General features: G+C 39.5%; 1 protein-coding gene across 6 annotated transcripts in view; it reads left to right on the top strand.

Moving 5' to 3' along the window:
• The window catches only part of LOC115231298 (tachykinin-like peptides receptor 99D), a 709,436-nt gene that overhangs the window by 678,055 nt on the left and 13,604 nt on the right, over positions 1 to 17,777 (top strand). For all 6 annotated transcript variants that reach the window (XM_036498707.1, XM_036498698.1, XM_036498708.1 and 3 more), the window contains one exon: positions 14,371 to 14,567. In XM_036498707.1, coding sequence (XP_036354600.1) covers positions 14,371 to 14,567 — 197 coding nt within the window. The remainder of the gene's footprint in view (positions 1 to 14,370; positions 14,568 to 17,777) is intronic.

Raw genomic sequence — 17,777 nt, 5'->3', positions numbered from 1 at the left:
GCGTGCCATCTTTGCTACATTCACCCATCTTTTTTTGAAACATTCGCTAGACAAAACTTGCCTCTCTACTCTCACTTTACTTTTCAAGTGATACTTGAAGAAGTTGATGAGAGATTGACCAGAGAGGAAAGTGTTTGTCTCCAATCCTTTCAGACGCGTCCACCAGATACATTCTTTCGCTATAGCCACAAGAATGATGAAAATAGCTCTTCCTTCTTGTTTGAAGGAAGGAGGCGTGACAATATTGACGATAGACTCGGCTGATAAACCGACTCGTCCCACACGTGACAGCAGTCGTTCGACATAAGCCCACAGGTCGGAAATTGTTGGACACTGCACAAGAGTGTGCAGAATGGTTTCGTCGCTCTGACAGCATCTCGGGCTGGTCGGCCCCGTGTTTCTCGAGCCGTCTGTAGAGCTTATCCCGAACGAGTAGCACTTCTCGGTAGCACTGCAAGGCCAGGGATCTCTGGAAGTTGTCCATGGGCTCTGGCCCGAAAGTCGTCCTGAACAGGTATTCCTCGTCGACGTCCAGGCTCGCCCGGAGCTCGTCGTCGTATCTCTCCTCCACTAATCCCCTATAGAATGCTTTGGTTGTGTTGAAGTCACTCGAGGTCGCCCCGGGACAGCATAGTTGCTTGAGAGCAACGCGACACTCACGGTGCCATTCGCCCTTCCTCGGCCTCTTTTTGATCCACGACTGCAGTTTGGTCATCGAGACGAGTTGCGGGAAAACGTGCCTCACAAACGGCATCCACACCTGTTCACCGTCGTCTACGCGTGTCTGCACATCATCAACCACGGCATGCCCAGTCCTCCTTTTAACGGATGTTGACAGCAAATGAATCGCCTGATCATCGGGATCGCATCCTTTCCACAAGAAGCGAAAGCGAATGCGTTCTAGTTTGGTGATGGTAGGGTCGAGACAAGGCACGACGGTCAGGCGGTAGCAGATGTCGGACGCGATGTACGAGTTCGCCACCTCCACCCGAACTTTTAGGGACAGTTTCCTCCCAGCCCATTGCCGGGCGAGAGTGACCACCCTACTCGTTATCTCGTTCGAGTTTTTCTCCATTTGGAGGTCCGGACCAAACCAGACCCCGAGAAACTCGACCGGACCGTCGGTCCAGCGTCCCACGACGGAGGCGCTGATGGACGGCATGGGCTTGCTTCTCCGGGTGCCGACCCGCAAACCCACTGATTTTTCCCGGTTGATTTTCGCTCCTGTCACCACTTCGTAGTCTTTCAGTGTCTCGCCGACCAGCTCGATGTGCTCGTGGCTAGACACTATGACGGTGACGTCGCCCTCCTATGTAGACACGCTCGTCCCGCATCCCAATTCTCGCGGGATGCCCCTCAGATAGATAGATAGATAGATAGATAGATAGATAGATAGATAGATAGATAGATAGATAGATAGATAGATAGATAGATAGATAGATAGATATGTTTCTTTATTAGCCACACAGGGCTGCACACAGATAGAACAAATTACAAGGTAGAGCTTTTCTTTTGAAGGTTTAAAAAAAAAAAAAAGGAAAAAAAAAGAAAAAAAAAGGAAGGGGAGTTTCGATCAAAAGGGATCGTAAAAGGAGAGAAAAGAGGACAAAAAAAAAGGGGGGTTAAAAAAAAAGGGGGAGAGGAAAAAAAAATTGATCATAGGGATCGTTATCACAGAAATGTCAATATGAAGTGTAAAGGGGAGGACAGGTGAGGTTTACCCGTGGAAAGAAAAGCCTACGGAAAAGACCACGGTAACCTCGGTCAATGAAGTCACATTTTATATTTCTTTTTTTTTTTTTTTTTTTGCAAATAAGCAACTCTCGTTTTCGATTTCTGGGTTCATAGGACTATGCTCAAGGTGGCTTCGTCATTCATACGTGCCATTCTTGCTACATTCACCCATCTTTTTTTAAAACATTCGCTAGACAAAACTTGCCTCTCTACTCTCACTTTCTTTTCAAGTGGTACTTGAAGAAGTTGATGAGATTGACCAGAGAGGAAAGTGTTTGTCTCCAATCCTTTCAGACGCGTCCACCAGATACATTCTTTCGCCATAGCCACAGGATGATGAAAATAGCTCTTCCTTCCCGTTTGAAGGAAGGAGGCGTGACAATATTGACGATAGACTCAGCTGATAAACCGACTCGTCCCACACGTGACAGCAGTTGTTCGACATAAGCCCACAGGTCGGAAATTGTTGGACACTGAACGAGTGCGTGCAGAACGGTTTCGTCGCTCTGACCGCATCTCGGGCAGGTCGGCCCCGTGTTTCTCGAGCCGTGTCTGTAGAGCTTATCCCGAACGGGTAGCGCTTCTCGGTAGCACTGCCAGGCCAGGGATCTCTGGAAGTTGTCCATGGGCCCTGGCCCGAAAGTCGTCCCGAACAGGCGGGTCAGGTACTCCTCGTCGACGTCCAGGTTCGCCCCGAGCTCGTCGTCGTACCTCCCCTCCACTAAACCCCTATAGAATGCTTTGGTTGTGTTGAAGTCACTTAAGTCGACCCAGGACGGCAGAGTTGCTTGAGAGCAACGCGACACTCGCGGTGCCATTCGCCCTTCCTCGGCCTCTTTTTGATCCACGACTGCAGTTCGGTCATGGAGACGAGCTGCGGGAAGCGTGCCTCACAAACGGCGACCACACCTGTTCACCGTCGTCTACATAGAGCCAGAGATGTCGCAGTCTCAGCGCGTGTCTGCGCATCATCAACCACGGCATGCCCCCAGCCCTCCTTTTAACGGGTGTTGACAGCAAATGGATCGCCTGACCATCGGGACGCATCCTTTCCACAAGAAGCGAAAGAGGATGCGTTGTAGTTTGGTGATGGTAGGGTCGGGACAAGGTACGACGGTCAGGCGGTAGTAGATGACGGACGCGATGTACGTGTTCGCCACCTCCGCTCGACCTTTTAGGGACAGTTTCCTCTCGGCCCATTGCCGGGCGAGAGTGACCACCCTACTCGTTATCTCGTTCCAGTTCTTCTCCACTTGGAGGTCCGGACCAAACCAGACCCCGAGCAACTCAACCGGGCCGTCGGTCCAGCGTCCCACGACGGAGGCGCTGGTGGACGGCATGGGCTTGCTTCTCCAGGTGCCTAGTCGCAAGCCCACTGACTTTTCCCGGTTGATTTTCGCTCCTGTCACCGCTTCGTAGTCTTTCAGTGTCTCGCCGACCAGCTCGATGTGCTCGTGGCTAGACACTATGACGGTGACGTCGTCCGCGTATGCAGACACGCTCGTCCCGCATCCCAATTCTCGCGGGATGCCCCTTAGAGTCGCCAGCTTCCGCAGTAGTGGCTCAAGAGTCAATACGTATAGAAGCGCCGAGAGCGGGCATCCCTGACGGACCGAACGTGCAATGTCGAAAGGTCTCGATAGATGTCCATTTACGCGAATTACCGAACGGATGCCTCTGTACAAGGCAGCTATCCAGCCGCGGAAGACGGGACCGAAACCAGCCGCTCTCAGGACTGCCTCCAAGTATCGATGGTCTACCCTATCAAAGGCTTTCGATTGATCCAAGTTGATCAGGGCCCCACCCATGCCAGGTTCGTTAACTACCCTGTCTATGATGTAGCGCATTAGATGGAGGTTGTCATGGATGGTCCGGCCTGGCACGGCGCATGTTTGCGCCTTGTCGACCAGTTTCTCGATGACAAGCGCCAACCTCTTGGCTAGCACCTTGGCCAAAATTTTCAAGTCTGCATTAAGCAGAGTGATGGGCCTAAAGTTATCTATTACATTTCCCTTGTTTAGATCTTTCTTCAGCAGTGTTACGGCTCCTCGGCTCACAAAACAGGAATGCTCCCGTTTTGCTGCCAGTTGCAGTACACCGCCGCCAAGAGATCTCCAAACAAGTCTGGCATACAATTGTAAAGCTCGTAGGGTAGACCATCCAAACCCGGTGATTTGTCCCTCGAGCATTCTGCCATCGCTTCCCGCACTTCCGCCGCCGTGATGGCACCTTCGCAGCACCCTGCCTTTCTTGTCGAGAGTCGTGGTAGGCTATGTAGGTAGGCACTGAAGTCCACCCTACGTTCTTGCCCTCCACTCGTTCGAACAGTCGGGCAAAATGCTGCTGAAAGGCCTCACACATCTTACTTGGCTCGAGCAATTCGCGCCCCTGTTCATCTACCAGTGACCGAATGGTGGCTTTGTTGCCCTGTTGCGCCTCTGCCACCCGGGCCTCTCTCGCGGCTCCAACACCTTCGTTCCTTAGAGCACGCATCCTAGCTCTGACAGCACATCCTTCGTGTTTGGCGTTGAAGTGTTGGTCGAGGGCCAACCTCGCCGCCAAAACGTCGATGCGATGCCGCTTCTAATTGCCTCTTCTAGCTTCTTAACTAGCTCACCCTCTACTCTATTTCTATCTATGGCTAGTGCTTTGCTGTACCTAATCGCTTCTGCTTTTACTGCTCTCTTGAGGGCAAACCACCATTTGTTGTTGATGATGGCTCCCGTCAAAGCCTCTTTACTAGTGTGCTAATCCGGTCTCTGAAAACTTGTCTCGATGGGAAGGACGCGTTTAGTTTCCAGTATCCGGGACCCTGCCTAAGTGTCTTACCTAAGTCTAGCGTACATGTCACAAGTTTGTGATCCGTGTAGCTGACTATGTGGAATTGTGGACATCCTATGCTATCACTATCTACTGTCCTACACAGTATCCTATCTAGATACGATCTAGACGACCCGATGCGGTTGCTCCATGTCCACGTTGGCGCATTCGGGTGGTCTAGTCGGAACCTGTCAGACAGTTGAAAGCGTCTGAGCAGGTCTCTGAGGCATTTGCATCTCCGTCTATTCCTATCTCTACCCACGTAGTCTACATGCGTGTCCAAGGTAGCATTCCAATCCCCCACTAAGAGTAAAGGACGAGACGTTCCAAGAAAACTTCTAGACGTTGAAAGAAATCCGCCCGACCTGTTAAGGGCGGTGCGTAAACTGATACGAGTCGAAAAGCGCACCCATTGCTGCCGTCGACATCCAGGACGACCAGTCTACCCTCCGGGTCTACGAATATTGTCCTTACATTGAGATCCAGACTCTTGTGAAAAAGTACCGCGGTGCCACTACCGCCCATTCTCGGCAGACAGGGGGAAAAATAAATGTTGAACTGTCCGCCAAACATGGTCTTTAGGGCCCGCGGATTGTGGAGTCTGGTCTCGCTTATGGCTATGATTTCTAACTTATGTGACTTTATGTCATTTAAGAGGTACCCTTGTTTCCAAGGGGACCCCAAGCCACGCGCATTTACACAACCAATCTTGATCATAGTTCTAATGAATTAGAATACAGAGGGTTACTTACTGCTCGAAAGTTTTTGCTTTCTCCTCCGTTGGTTTGTCCTCGAGAAGATCCCAGTACAGTTTCTTTGTGAGATATTTTTGGCATTTACCAACCGCACTGGGGAAAATGCCTTTGAGTGTGTGGTGCAGACTTTTGAGTGTAATATTTTGATGTGGTCTGGTGGTGTTGTGTATGGGTGATTGTTTGTTTTTATGTCATCTTCTGTTATGTTTGTTTTTGATTGGATGTATTCCATCAAATTTGTGTTTTTGGTGTCTATGGCTGTGAGCATGTTTGCTGTATATGTTTTTGTGGTGTTGGTGTGGCTGTTGTTTGCGTTGGGTTTTGAAATGTCTTCGGGAGATGTATTTCCCCCTGCTTTGTTCGTGTTTGCATTTGGTTTGGTTGTGTTTCTGCTCTTTATTTTCCTTCTTTTTGTAGCTATTTGCCATTCCTCACTGGTTTCGTCTTCCGACGAAATTTCTGAGGAATCAGAAGGGGGTAGGGGTATGTTGTGGGCTTCTATGTATGTCTGTGTAAGTGGTTGTGTTGTTGTTTTCGTTGTTGTTGGTTGTTGAGTGTTTGTGTGTGTTGAGTGCGGTATAAGGGATGGGGGATCAGTTTGTGTGTTTTCTTTGTTTTTCTGTTCCTTTGGGTTTTGCTGTTGATGGTGGTGTTGGTATTTTTTCAGGTGTCGAGTGGTTTTTGGTTGATGACGGATTAGCTTGGTGTGCTTCTCTTGTCGTCTTCTGTGTTGATGGTGGTGTGGGTAGTAGAGCTTTTTTTCCGGAGTGCTTTGGTTGTGGTAGTGGTTGTTGTTGTTGCTCTTGTGTGCAGTGGTTGGGCACGTCTTTTTCAAGTGTGTTTCGCTTCCACACAAATAGCAGCGTGGTCGCCTGCCCTCTACCACTATATAGAGTTTGTAGCCTCCTGGCAGTTCTATAGCGGTGGGTATCTTCTCTCTTGCTGCTTCATCCAATTGAAGCAGGAATTCGATTGATTGGCCCACATAGTCTTTCTCTCCTAGAACCGCGATTTCCAGGATGTTTGTCTCTGACATTGTCTCTGACATTTCAAAGCAGATGGCCGAGACCAACCATTGTGTTTCGACATCAAATGGTATGTTTTTTATTTGGACTTTCGTGACCCTTTTGTTTAAATAGACTGGTATCATTACCAAGTCGTCCGAATGCAGCTCCAATGTGGAAAAACGTTTTGCTAAACTTTCGTTGAGGAAACGTACTTGGACTGTACCAAATTTGTTTCCCCAACTGATATATTCCTTGGAGTCCCATGCAGGACGAAGGCATTTATCGATTTTTTCCTGCGGTGCATTTTCTGTTCTTCTTGTTTTTTTGTTTATTACTTTATAAATTATTGTTTTTTTTTTGTTTTTTTTTAGATAGATAGATAGAGAGAGAGAGAGAGAGAAGAGAGAGAGAGAGAGATGTTTCTTTATTAGCCACACAGAGCTGAACACAGAGCGGACAAATTACAAAGTAGAGCTTTCCTTTTGGGGGAGAAAAAAAAGAAAAAGAGGGAGGGTAGGAGGTTTTCAATCAAAAGGGATCGTAAAAAAAGATAGATAGATAGATAGATAGATAGATAGATAGATAGATAGATAGATAGATAGATAGATAGATAGATAGATAGATAGATAGATAGATAGATAGATAGATAGATAGATAGATAGATAGATAGATAGATGATAGATAGATAGATGGATGGATGGATGGATGGACGGACGGATGGATGGATGGATGGATGGATGGATGGATGGATGGATGGATACGAGTACACACCACTGAAAGGGCCGAAATGTAACTGGCTTTTTCACTGACCACTGATGGGACAAATTTTCGTTTGTCTCTGATAATCCTTGTGTTTTAAACACGGAGGATTCATAAGAGTTATTATCTCAGGAAAAATACTACACCAACTAGACTATCGACTGTGTATACATTAAGTATGATATATAGATAGTTATGTTAATTAAATACTGCCTCGACTAGAGATCCCAACGATTTGATTACTCCCTGAGAGTATCGCCTCATTGATGCCGAGCAGCATTGATGCTACCGAGGAATGCCTGTGTTCTTTTAGGCTACTCTGTAGCACGTTTCGTCCTCTATCATCCATACAGCCACCTCGAAACGTCAGGTATAGCTGTAACAACTTTGATCATGCAGTAACTGTTCTGTTTTTCTAGACTCTGGGGATTTGTTCTTTAAAGTCAAATTGAGTGTTTTTCTAAAGTGCATCTTCCTTGTAAGCATGGTGAAACATTTTCTGCTTTCCTCAGCAGTTCTGCTATCTTTCCTAAGTCTAATGTCAGCCATAGCGGATCTAATGAGAAACGACTTAATCACACCCCTAGGGGAATCAACGCGTCTCGCACGATTCACTAAATCATTCATATGTCCAAACACCCCTGTAGTGTTTCTCCAAACCATCGTCGACTCATCAATAAAATCATTTTTATCAAGTCAGTCCAAGCCATAAGGTTAAGGCATTGCATCATTTAGTGCAATATGATTTGGGAATAAAAGCTCTTCAAATTCACTTTCACTTCCCAATCATTATCACCACTCAAAAGTCTGGCTATTGAGCTTAATTGTTTACACTCCTGTATTATTCTTTCTCTACCTCATTGCAGAAAATAACAAGGTGCAATTTTGTGTTGGTTCTCATGGCATTAATGCTGCAGTGTCATTGTTTTAGTGACCCAGTAAGAATATTCAAGACTTGGTTATGCCATTAGGCATATTCTGTAGTGGGTGATTTACAGGCTGCCAGAATATGCTCCAATGATGCTTAACTTCTGCACTGATAACAATCAGCTATGTCATTCGAGCTCCGCTGTCTAATTGACCGGGAATTGAGGCACATTTCCAAGAAGTATCTTTATACTTTTGGACCACACTGTAATTTATTTTCTCTCTTTCATCCGTGCAGCCACTAAAATAAGCTGGATACAGCGTTAGCAGCATCAACCAGCCATTCAGCTGCTATTTTTTTTATTACTCGGTGGGGATTTCATCTTTACTTTCAGCTTTGGTCATTCACTCGCATGCATCTGTCATATTCATGATGAAGCATTTTCTATTTCCCACTCCATTTCACAATCAGTACTTTGTATGGTATGTACATGTATATGCATATATTTATGCATATACAAGTTCATATATGCATACATATATAAATATATCCATCCATATATATATATGTGTGTGTATACATATATACATACATATATATAAAAATATATATATATATACGCATATATATGTATATATATATGTATATATATATATATATGCATATGTGTCTATGTCTTTTTGCATATATATATGAATATATATATATACACACATATATAAATGTGTATTTATTTGTGTGTGTGTATATATATATATTATATATATATATGCACACACACACTCATATATATATATGCACATACATACAAACATACATACATACATAAATGCATATTTTATGCCATATATCACGCAAGACACATACACATGCAGACGCACATACATGCCAATCTGCATTCATAAAGGTATCCACATTCTCTTACATATAATTATGACAAATAAGCACGAATGTTTGTCTCTATGAAGCAGCTTTAGTCGTTCGTTCTTCTCTTCTTATTCATCATTATTACTAGTCTTGTCTTGTCTCTTTTGTTTTGTTATTATTTTATATTATTGTTGTGTCTGTATTTTTTCTCCTGTCAAAGACATTGTCTTCATATTCTTGCTGCAATTATCTCTAATTCTTTTATCTTTGAAGAACAAACATCTTAATAATAATGTTGTAGTTTCCTGGTAGAATCCTGCTTTGCTGCAAGCTTGGCCGCGTGGGTGTATGTGTGAATGTATGTGTATGCATACATTTGTACGTGGATATGTGCGCGTAAACGAGTGGGTGTGCATTCATGTGTGCGAGTATGTGTGTGTGCGTGTTTGTGTGTGTGTGTGTGTGTGTGTGTGTGTGTGTGTGTGTGTGTGTGTGTGTGTGTGTGTGCTGCTATTGTTCTGCAGAAGTTTTGGTCATGTTTTGTTAAGTTCCAATTAAGAATTATAAAGTTAAGTTCTTTTTTTTCTTCCTTCTTTTTGTTAGTTGTCTTCTTTTTTTTGTTATTTTTCGTTTGGATTTTAGCGAGGTTTTTGATCAAGTTTTTATCTCTCTATCTCTTTTATCTCTCTCTCTCTCTATCTATCTCTATCTCTATCTCTATCTCTCTCTATCTCTCTCTATCTATCTATCTATCTATCTATCTATCTATCTATCTCCCTACCTGTATTTATCTCTATCTCATCCATCTATCTATTTCCATATCTCACCCTACCTTTTTCTCTTCCTTCTATTTTCTATTGTTATTTTTTCATTCCTTTTCGTACTTTTCTTTCTTAGTCCCGTCATTATTTGGACTATTTCATTATTGTCATATATTTTGTCTGTTTTTCGTGTTGTTTTCTTGTTCTGGTATTTTGTTTATTTTTTGGTGGGGAGGAATATGTTTTTATTTAGTTTTTGCAAATTCTTTCTTTCTTAGAAGTCATTCCTTTATTCCCTCATTCATTTATTCGTTCATTCACACAGAACATCGATTAGTGCATTGTTCTGATTTGCCTGCGAAAATACCACTTACGTTGTTGTCAGATACTGACCTTGTGTGGTGCTTTCATTGTATTTAGAACTGTATTGAGAAAAATAACGTTTTGAAAATTATTTATCACCACCACCTCCAGCACCACCACCAGTAACATCCTCAACATCACCGCCAACACCAAAACAAACATCACTCTGATTTCAGACCAAGCCACTACTGGCCCACATTAATTCGTATTCAAAAGATGCCATCTGTTTTAAGAAAGAAAAACAATAGGAGTATTTACTGGTCTGCATTCTATTGGCAAACTTAAACCGAATTGATTTCTTCAGAGTAAATATAGATAGATAGATAGATAGATAGATAGATAGATAGATAGATAGATAGATAGATAGATAGATAGATAGATAGATAGACAGACAGACAGACAGACAGACAGACAGACAGACAGACAGACAGACAGACAGATAGATAGATAGATAGATAGATAGAGATAGATAGATAGATAGATAGATAGATAGATAGATAGATAGATAGATAGATAGATAGATATGTATACACGTAAATATACGAGTGTATATATATATAAATCCAAATAAATAACTGATATTTAAACTCCAACGTGTAATTAAGTTGCAGTTAATCTGTGTGGGACCGATTTGCCCGCACATACATAATCTATCTATTTATCTATCTATCTATCTATCTATCTATCTATCTATCTATCTATCTATCTATCTATCTATCTATCTATCTATCTATCTATCTGTCTGTCTATGTATGTATCTATTATCTATCTATCTATCTAAACATATTTAGTAGCATTTCACATATCACTCATACCTTTATTCCACTCAACAGCTGTTTCGTTACGATAAACGCACCCAATGTGTAATTGCACGATCATAATACATAATTATTTTATATTAAATTAAATTAGATTTTAAAAACATGTTTTTCTGAATCATCTATAATGATATACATGCACAAATATATATATTCATACAAACTAAACACATACATATACATACATATTAACAGAAGCAAACCAACAGATTAAGGAAAATAGATACGTGCACGCGCGCGCACACTCATACACATATACACACACATTTATATATGTATATATATACATGCATGTATGTATGTATGTATGTATGTATGTATGTATATACGTATATACATGCACAGGGTGCGAGAGGGTATTTCAGGACTTAATTATCAGAGAGCAATAGCTCTCTTCAAACAAATTAAAATGTTATTTCTTTTAGGTTCCCCTTGACAGATTAAATACTAACATAAGAAATGAAACGTTATGCAGTCACTGTTGTCATATATGTGGAACACGGCTATTTAGAAATTGCTAATTTTCTAAATGCTGGATGATCTTTTGTACTCAAACTACGAAACCTCCGGCGAGAATATTTCAGTTGTATAAAGGAGAAAAACAACGCCCTAAACGTGTGAACACAATAAGGACAACTACAGTTTATCCAAAGGGCTCGAAATATTATCGATAATGACCCCGGAAACTTACTGAGAGATTTTGTCAATTAACTTCCAGTATCGGAGTTGATTATCAGAACTGTGGTGCACGATGATATTCGAAATATGTTGTTTGTACAGAGGAGAGCTCTATTCATATCTTCCATGACAGGAAAACTGCTTAATTTGTGTCAAGTAGTTACTTGATTTAAAACGCTTACGAACATGGCATGCTTTGGTTCTTTTCTTTTAAGAAAAACTTCTATTAAATCCAAAATTCCAACAGAAGGAATGAAAGGTGGTTATATGCAGATACTTTTTTTATGTGCCTAGAATGATGCATACTAAAATTCCAGCAATTGTGATGGTTTTAGGAGTAACAGTGGTCATGTCATGCCACCTTACATCTTTCCATGGGGTCTTAGAATTAATGGTTGCTGGATACCTTAAGGTGCTGCAGACAATTGTTAGGCTCTGGATCGATTAAATACGCAGTTGAAGGCCATAGTTGTTTCAACAAGACTTAGAACTTTCTCACAAAGCCACTTCACCCAAGAATGAATCTCAGATAATATCCACGATCATGTAATGCCAAGATTGTGGCCTCCAAACTCGACAGATTTAAATCCCATACACTAGTATGTTTTAAGCGTTGTTAAAAGGAAGTCTAATTGATATCCTCACAATACCATTGCTTCACTGAAGGCCACCATTCTCCAGGTGATCTCCAAAATCAACAAAGACTATTTAGCGCAGCTAGGTCAACAATTACGGTCCCACATTGAAGTAGTCATCGAAGCTGAAGGCTAATTCATAGAATAATCAAAGAAAACTTATCGAGAACATGCGCACAAACTTTTATTAAAATGCATTTGGTTTTTTGCTAGATTTAAAGTTTTATTAAATCCCAAATATATCCTGAAATAACTCTCAAACCCTGTATATACAATTGAAATAAACATATCAACGTACGTATTTACAGATATAATAGAGTATAAACAGATAAAATATAGTAAAAAATATAGTAGACCGGGATCAGTTAATAAAAAGTATTAAAAGGAATAAAACGATGGATTTATCAATTCCAGTTTTAAAATATTATGGGATGTTCGGAGATAATAACCAACAAACTTACATATACGCATACTCATACATGTAAATATATATGTGGCTGGGGTGTATGCACACACACACACACATGCACACATACACTCATATAGGCATACAAACACACATGCACACATATACAAATGCACATGAATGTATATCTGTATACATATGTATTCATATGTGTGTCTCTATTTCTCTGGGTGTGTGTTTGTGTGTGTGTATATATATTACATATTTATATAATCCGATTACGTCTCCACAGACATCTCTAACTGAAAATATATTCATATAGACTACCAAAGGATTTTAACTATAATCGAATCAAATACTGTTAAACTGTAGATTTCTCTCTCCTTGCAGCAGTAAGTCGTTGCTTCTCGTGACATCTGTTTGCCTGAATCTAGTATAACTATACTAGCTGACCCCGTGTCGTCAAAAATGTCAGCTAATTGTAGTATTTTATATATAAATAAAGTACAAAACTAAGTTTTTAGTTTAATAATTCTTTTGTTACCAAAATTGTAATATCCCTTTCAACTGTAGTCTTTTATATCCTTGATACACTCAGGTAATAATTATTTTCTCTAATGAGTTTGAATGTGTATATGTTTGTGTAGGTGTGTGTGGTTTTAATAATTATTTTTAACAAAACAGATAGAATATGGATGGTAAACTAAATTGATACACTTGTCAATGTTATCTAGTGGTTATCTTTTGAGATGTGACATTGATCATCGTTTACTATTGAAAGCACGCTGGTTCACTCACACATACATTCACATACTTCCCTTCTACACGCACACACATACGCACATATACTCACACAAAGTTGAAGTGCTGTTTGATTTTTTTTCAGAGTTGAATGTTAACCATCCCACTTCCATTGAACACACACACACACACACTCAAACAAACATTCACATACTTCCCCTTTACATAAACACACATATACTCACACAGATTTGAAACGTTGTTTGATTTTTCATCGTAGAATTTCCATCATCCCACTACCAAGTTTGCCATCACCCCTTCCTTTCTTATTCAAATGCTGTGATGGAAAAAAACACAATAGTATAATTATAGTAGAAGAACACCGAGCAGCTTATAATGTCGGAATAAGAAACATGGATCGAAAACTGGAATTTTACTGCGTTGGCCATTTAGGACTCTTACCAGTTCTACGATTAAAAAATTAACAAGGAATAAAACGATGGATTTATTCGCTCACGTGAGATTACAATGGACATATAAAATATGTATGTATGTATGTATGTATGTATGTATGTATGTATGTATGTATGTATGTATGTATGTATGTATGTATGTATGTATGTATGCGTGTGTGTATCATGTATGTATGTATGTATGTAGGTATGTATGCGTGTGTGTATTATGTATGTATGCATGTATGTATGTATGTATGTATGTATGTATGTATGTATGTATGTATGTATTTATGTATGTATGTATGTATGTATGTACATGTATTGGTTGTATAAACTATATCAGACTATGCAGACCGTTGACTGATTCAAATACCATTCAGGAAAATCGTCCACACTGACATGGTAGTCAACGGCAGAATTGCCAAAGCCGGTATTGTCTTCGATAGACTTTACAAGAACTTTTGAAAGAAGAAATATCTCAGCCTGCAAGCCAAGTTGAAGCTGTAGAAAGCCGTTGTTCTTTCTACTTTGCTCTAGGCTAGTTAAATGTGAACTGCTTTACATAAAGCAACGAGAAAAAAGATACTAATGATAGATAAACTGAAGGTTCTAACAAGAGAATAATCATTGCAGAAACTGAGTTCTGCGTGCTTAATTTTAGTACTTCTTTTATTAATTTTTAAATTTTATTTTCATTTTTCAGGTGGTTAAAATGATGATTGTCGTGGTGATTATATTTGCTGTCTGCTGGCTACCAATGCATCTATACTTCTTGCTAGTTTCATCGTTTCCCAGTATCAACAGCTACCAATACATTCAACAGATATTTCTGATTATTTACTGGATGGCTATGTCCAACTCTATGTACAACCCTATCATATATTGCTGGATGAACGCACGGTAAATCGATCATTTGACATCTTTTTTTGTTGTTCTACTTGTCGAATGTTTTTAAATCATTTTTTTTTTCATATCTCTTCTACTGATTTTCTCTTTTTTATAATTTCTTCTTTGATTTCCGTGTTAACTCTGTTTTCACTCTCATTTTCGCTTGGTTTCTCACTCACTTGTGGTTTCTTTTTCATTTCTTTCACTGCAATTTCATTCCCCCCCCCTCTCTCTCTCTCTCTCTCTCTCTCTCTCTCTTTTTTTTTCTCTGCGTGTGTATGTGTGGGTGTGCGGGTGTTTGTGTTTGTCCCCTACCACCGCTTCAAAATTGGTGTTGGTTTGTCTATGTCCCCGTAACTTAGCCGTTCAGCAACATGTAGAATAAGAACTGGACTTAAAAAGAAAGTACTGGGGTCGATCCATTCAAATGATACACACACACACACACACCACACACACATATATATATATATATATATATATATATATTATATATATATATATATGTATGTATGTATGTATGTATGTATGTATGTATGTATATACATATACATATATACACATATACACACACACATACAAACATATTTATATATTTGTACATGTGTATGCATATGTGTGTGTGTATGTGTGTGTGTGTGTATGCATATGTGTGTGTGTATGTGTGTGTGTGTGTGTTGTGTGTGGTGTGTGTGTGTGTGTGTGTGTGTGTGTGTGTGTGTGTGTGTGTGTGTGTGTGTGTACATAGATATCATATGATGATTGCCGCTATTTACAGAAGGCCATCTCTTCAATTAATAAATACTGTCATGAGATCTTATCTGACTAGCAAGAAGTCCTGTTCTTGACAAACAAACTCTCCTGCAGATCTTACAAATATTTTTAAGCAGAAAAGTGTCTGGGATTGTAGAAATGCTCGTTACAGAATACATTGTTCAGTTCTTCGAGCTTCAAATGATTTACATCTATTGTAGGTCATTTGTTTCCAAACCGATCCATCTCGAGTCATCTACTCCTAGTCTTCGACTTTCACATTAAGAGCCTTAAGGTTGCTTTTGGCAGCATCCCTAAAACGTTTCTTAGGTTTATGTCTCGGACGTTTGTCACGCTGCAACTCCCCGTAAAACATCTGCTTTAGCAACCTGCCATCCTGTATCCTAGTAAGGTGCCCAGCCCAACGCATCTGATTGTGTATGAGGATCATGAGGATCATTTCAATACTAGACGTGTTAGCTTGCTGAAGAATAACGGTGTTTGGTGTTAAAGACTTCCATCTGATGTCTAGTATCCTCCTTAGGCAAGCCTTTAACATACACACACACACACACACACATATATATATATATTATATATATATATATATATATATTACATATATATATATATCTATATATATTATTATTATTATTAATGTTGTTGTTACTATCATTAATAATAATAATAATAATAATAATAATAATAATATAATAATAATAATAATATAATAATAATAATAATAATAAAGGTTCCAAATTTTGGCACAAATCCAGCAGGTTTGGGGGAGGATTTAAGTCGATTACATCGACCCAGTGTTTAATTGGTACTTATGTTAATGACCCCGAAAGGATGAAAAGGAAAGTCAACCCTGGCAGAATTTGAACTTTGAACGCAAAGACGGACGAAGTACCGCTAAGCATTACTGCCAGCTCACTGCAATAATAATACAAGCTGAAACACTGATTAATCAAACGCTTGATGATAAATAGCACCATGATAATACGTAATTAAAATATTAGTATACATATCGAAATATGCATTATATTTCGTCATAAAATCTGTTATATAATTTTTATATGTATAGCATGTGATATCTTTAGTTGTGGCATACAAAAATACGTGATATCATATGTGTAAGATACACAACAGTTGTAGTGTTGATAAATAATTGAATGTTTTGTTTTGTTTATTTTTTCCCTTTTTTGCCCAATATCAGACCATCTTCCATGTTCTGGTATATCCTTATATGAGAAATAAACTATTTTAACCAGTTGATATTTGGAAATTCCACATGAATATCGATGGATGTGTCTACAAAATAATTCAAAAATTCCAATAATTAGTTCAAAATTGCTAAATCTGCATTAACAATAACGACCTTTCATACTTTATTGTATTTTACACATATGATACTATGGACAATAACATATCACTTGTTTTTGCTTGCAAATATATCCATAATAATTGCATATATATAAATGTGATGCATTTACTAACATCGTTTTAGAAATTCTGTTCCTTTTATTTTTTATGTTTTGACATGTTTACAAACATTTTTTCTTATATATTATTACTCTGCCCCTCTTCTTTAATTGTTTCTATAACTGAGTGAGTGAAACTTAGAGTAATGATTCAAGAAGCTTTAGCTATAGTTGATGGAAATTGATCATAACTTGATATTTCATGAAAGGAAATACTCAGAAATCATTAGACAAGAAAATAAAGCTGTTACTGAAATATCGGTGAAGCATACGTTAATGATACGCAAATTTTCAGGCAATATTTTGAGGCAAATGTTGTAAGGAGCACAACTCGTTTCATAATATTGTTGGAGTGATATACACCACTGGACGATTAAAAATTGTTGCATTTTTCAAATATATAAAAGTTATTTCTTCTTTCAGAAATGAAAAATAGAAAAATACTACAAAACTGTCCTGTTATGACTAGAGCTTTAAAGAACATGTTTTAGATATCAAACAGTATATTCACGAAAATGCAGAAGATGCAGAAATGAAAAAAATCGTTATGAGTTATTTACATCAAAGAAGGGCATCCTATAGAAATACCACAAATAAATCTGAAATATTTCTAAAAATTAGATCAGAAATATTTAATTAATACCGCCACTTCGACAAGTGTTTACTCAAACGCTGGAAGAACTTGCCATCACCCAACTGAATGTCGGGAAAATCTATTTTCTTCTTTGCTCTTAAACCCCATATAGCGTGTAATATGGTTCAAGGTGCACAGGATCTAATCAAAAGGCAGAATGGTCATGATATAAGCTCACCAGAAGCTAGACAATAGCAACAACGATGATGATTTCTGTAAATATTAGGTTCAAATTTTGGCAAAACGACTACCAATTCCTCTGGTACTTATTTTATCGACCCCCAAAAGGATGAAAGGCAAAGTTGGCATCTAACTCAGAACGTAAAGTCGGACAAAATGCCGCTAAGCATT

Source organism: Octopus sinensis, linkage group LG2, assembly GCF_006345805.1.
Source record: "Octopus sinensis linkage group LG2, ASM634580v1, whole genome shotgun sequence".
Taxonomy (NCBI): Eukaryota; Metazoa; Mollusca; class Cephalopoda; order Octopoda; family Octopodidae; genus Octopus; species Octopus sinensis.
Note: the sequence above shows the minus strand (reverse complement) of the source record. Positions and strands in the feature narration are given on the sequence as shown.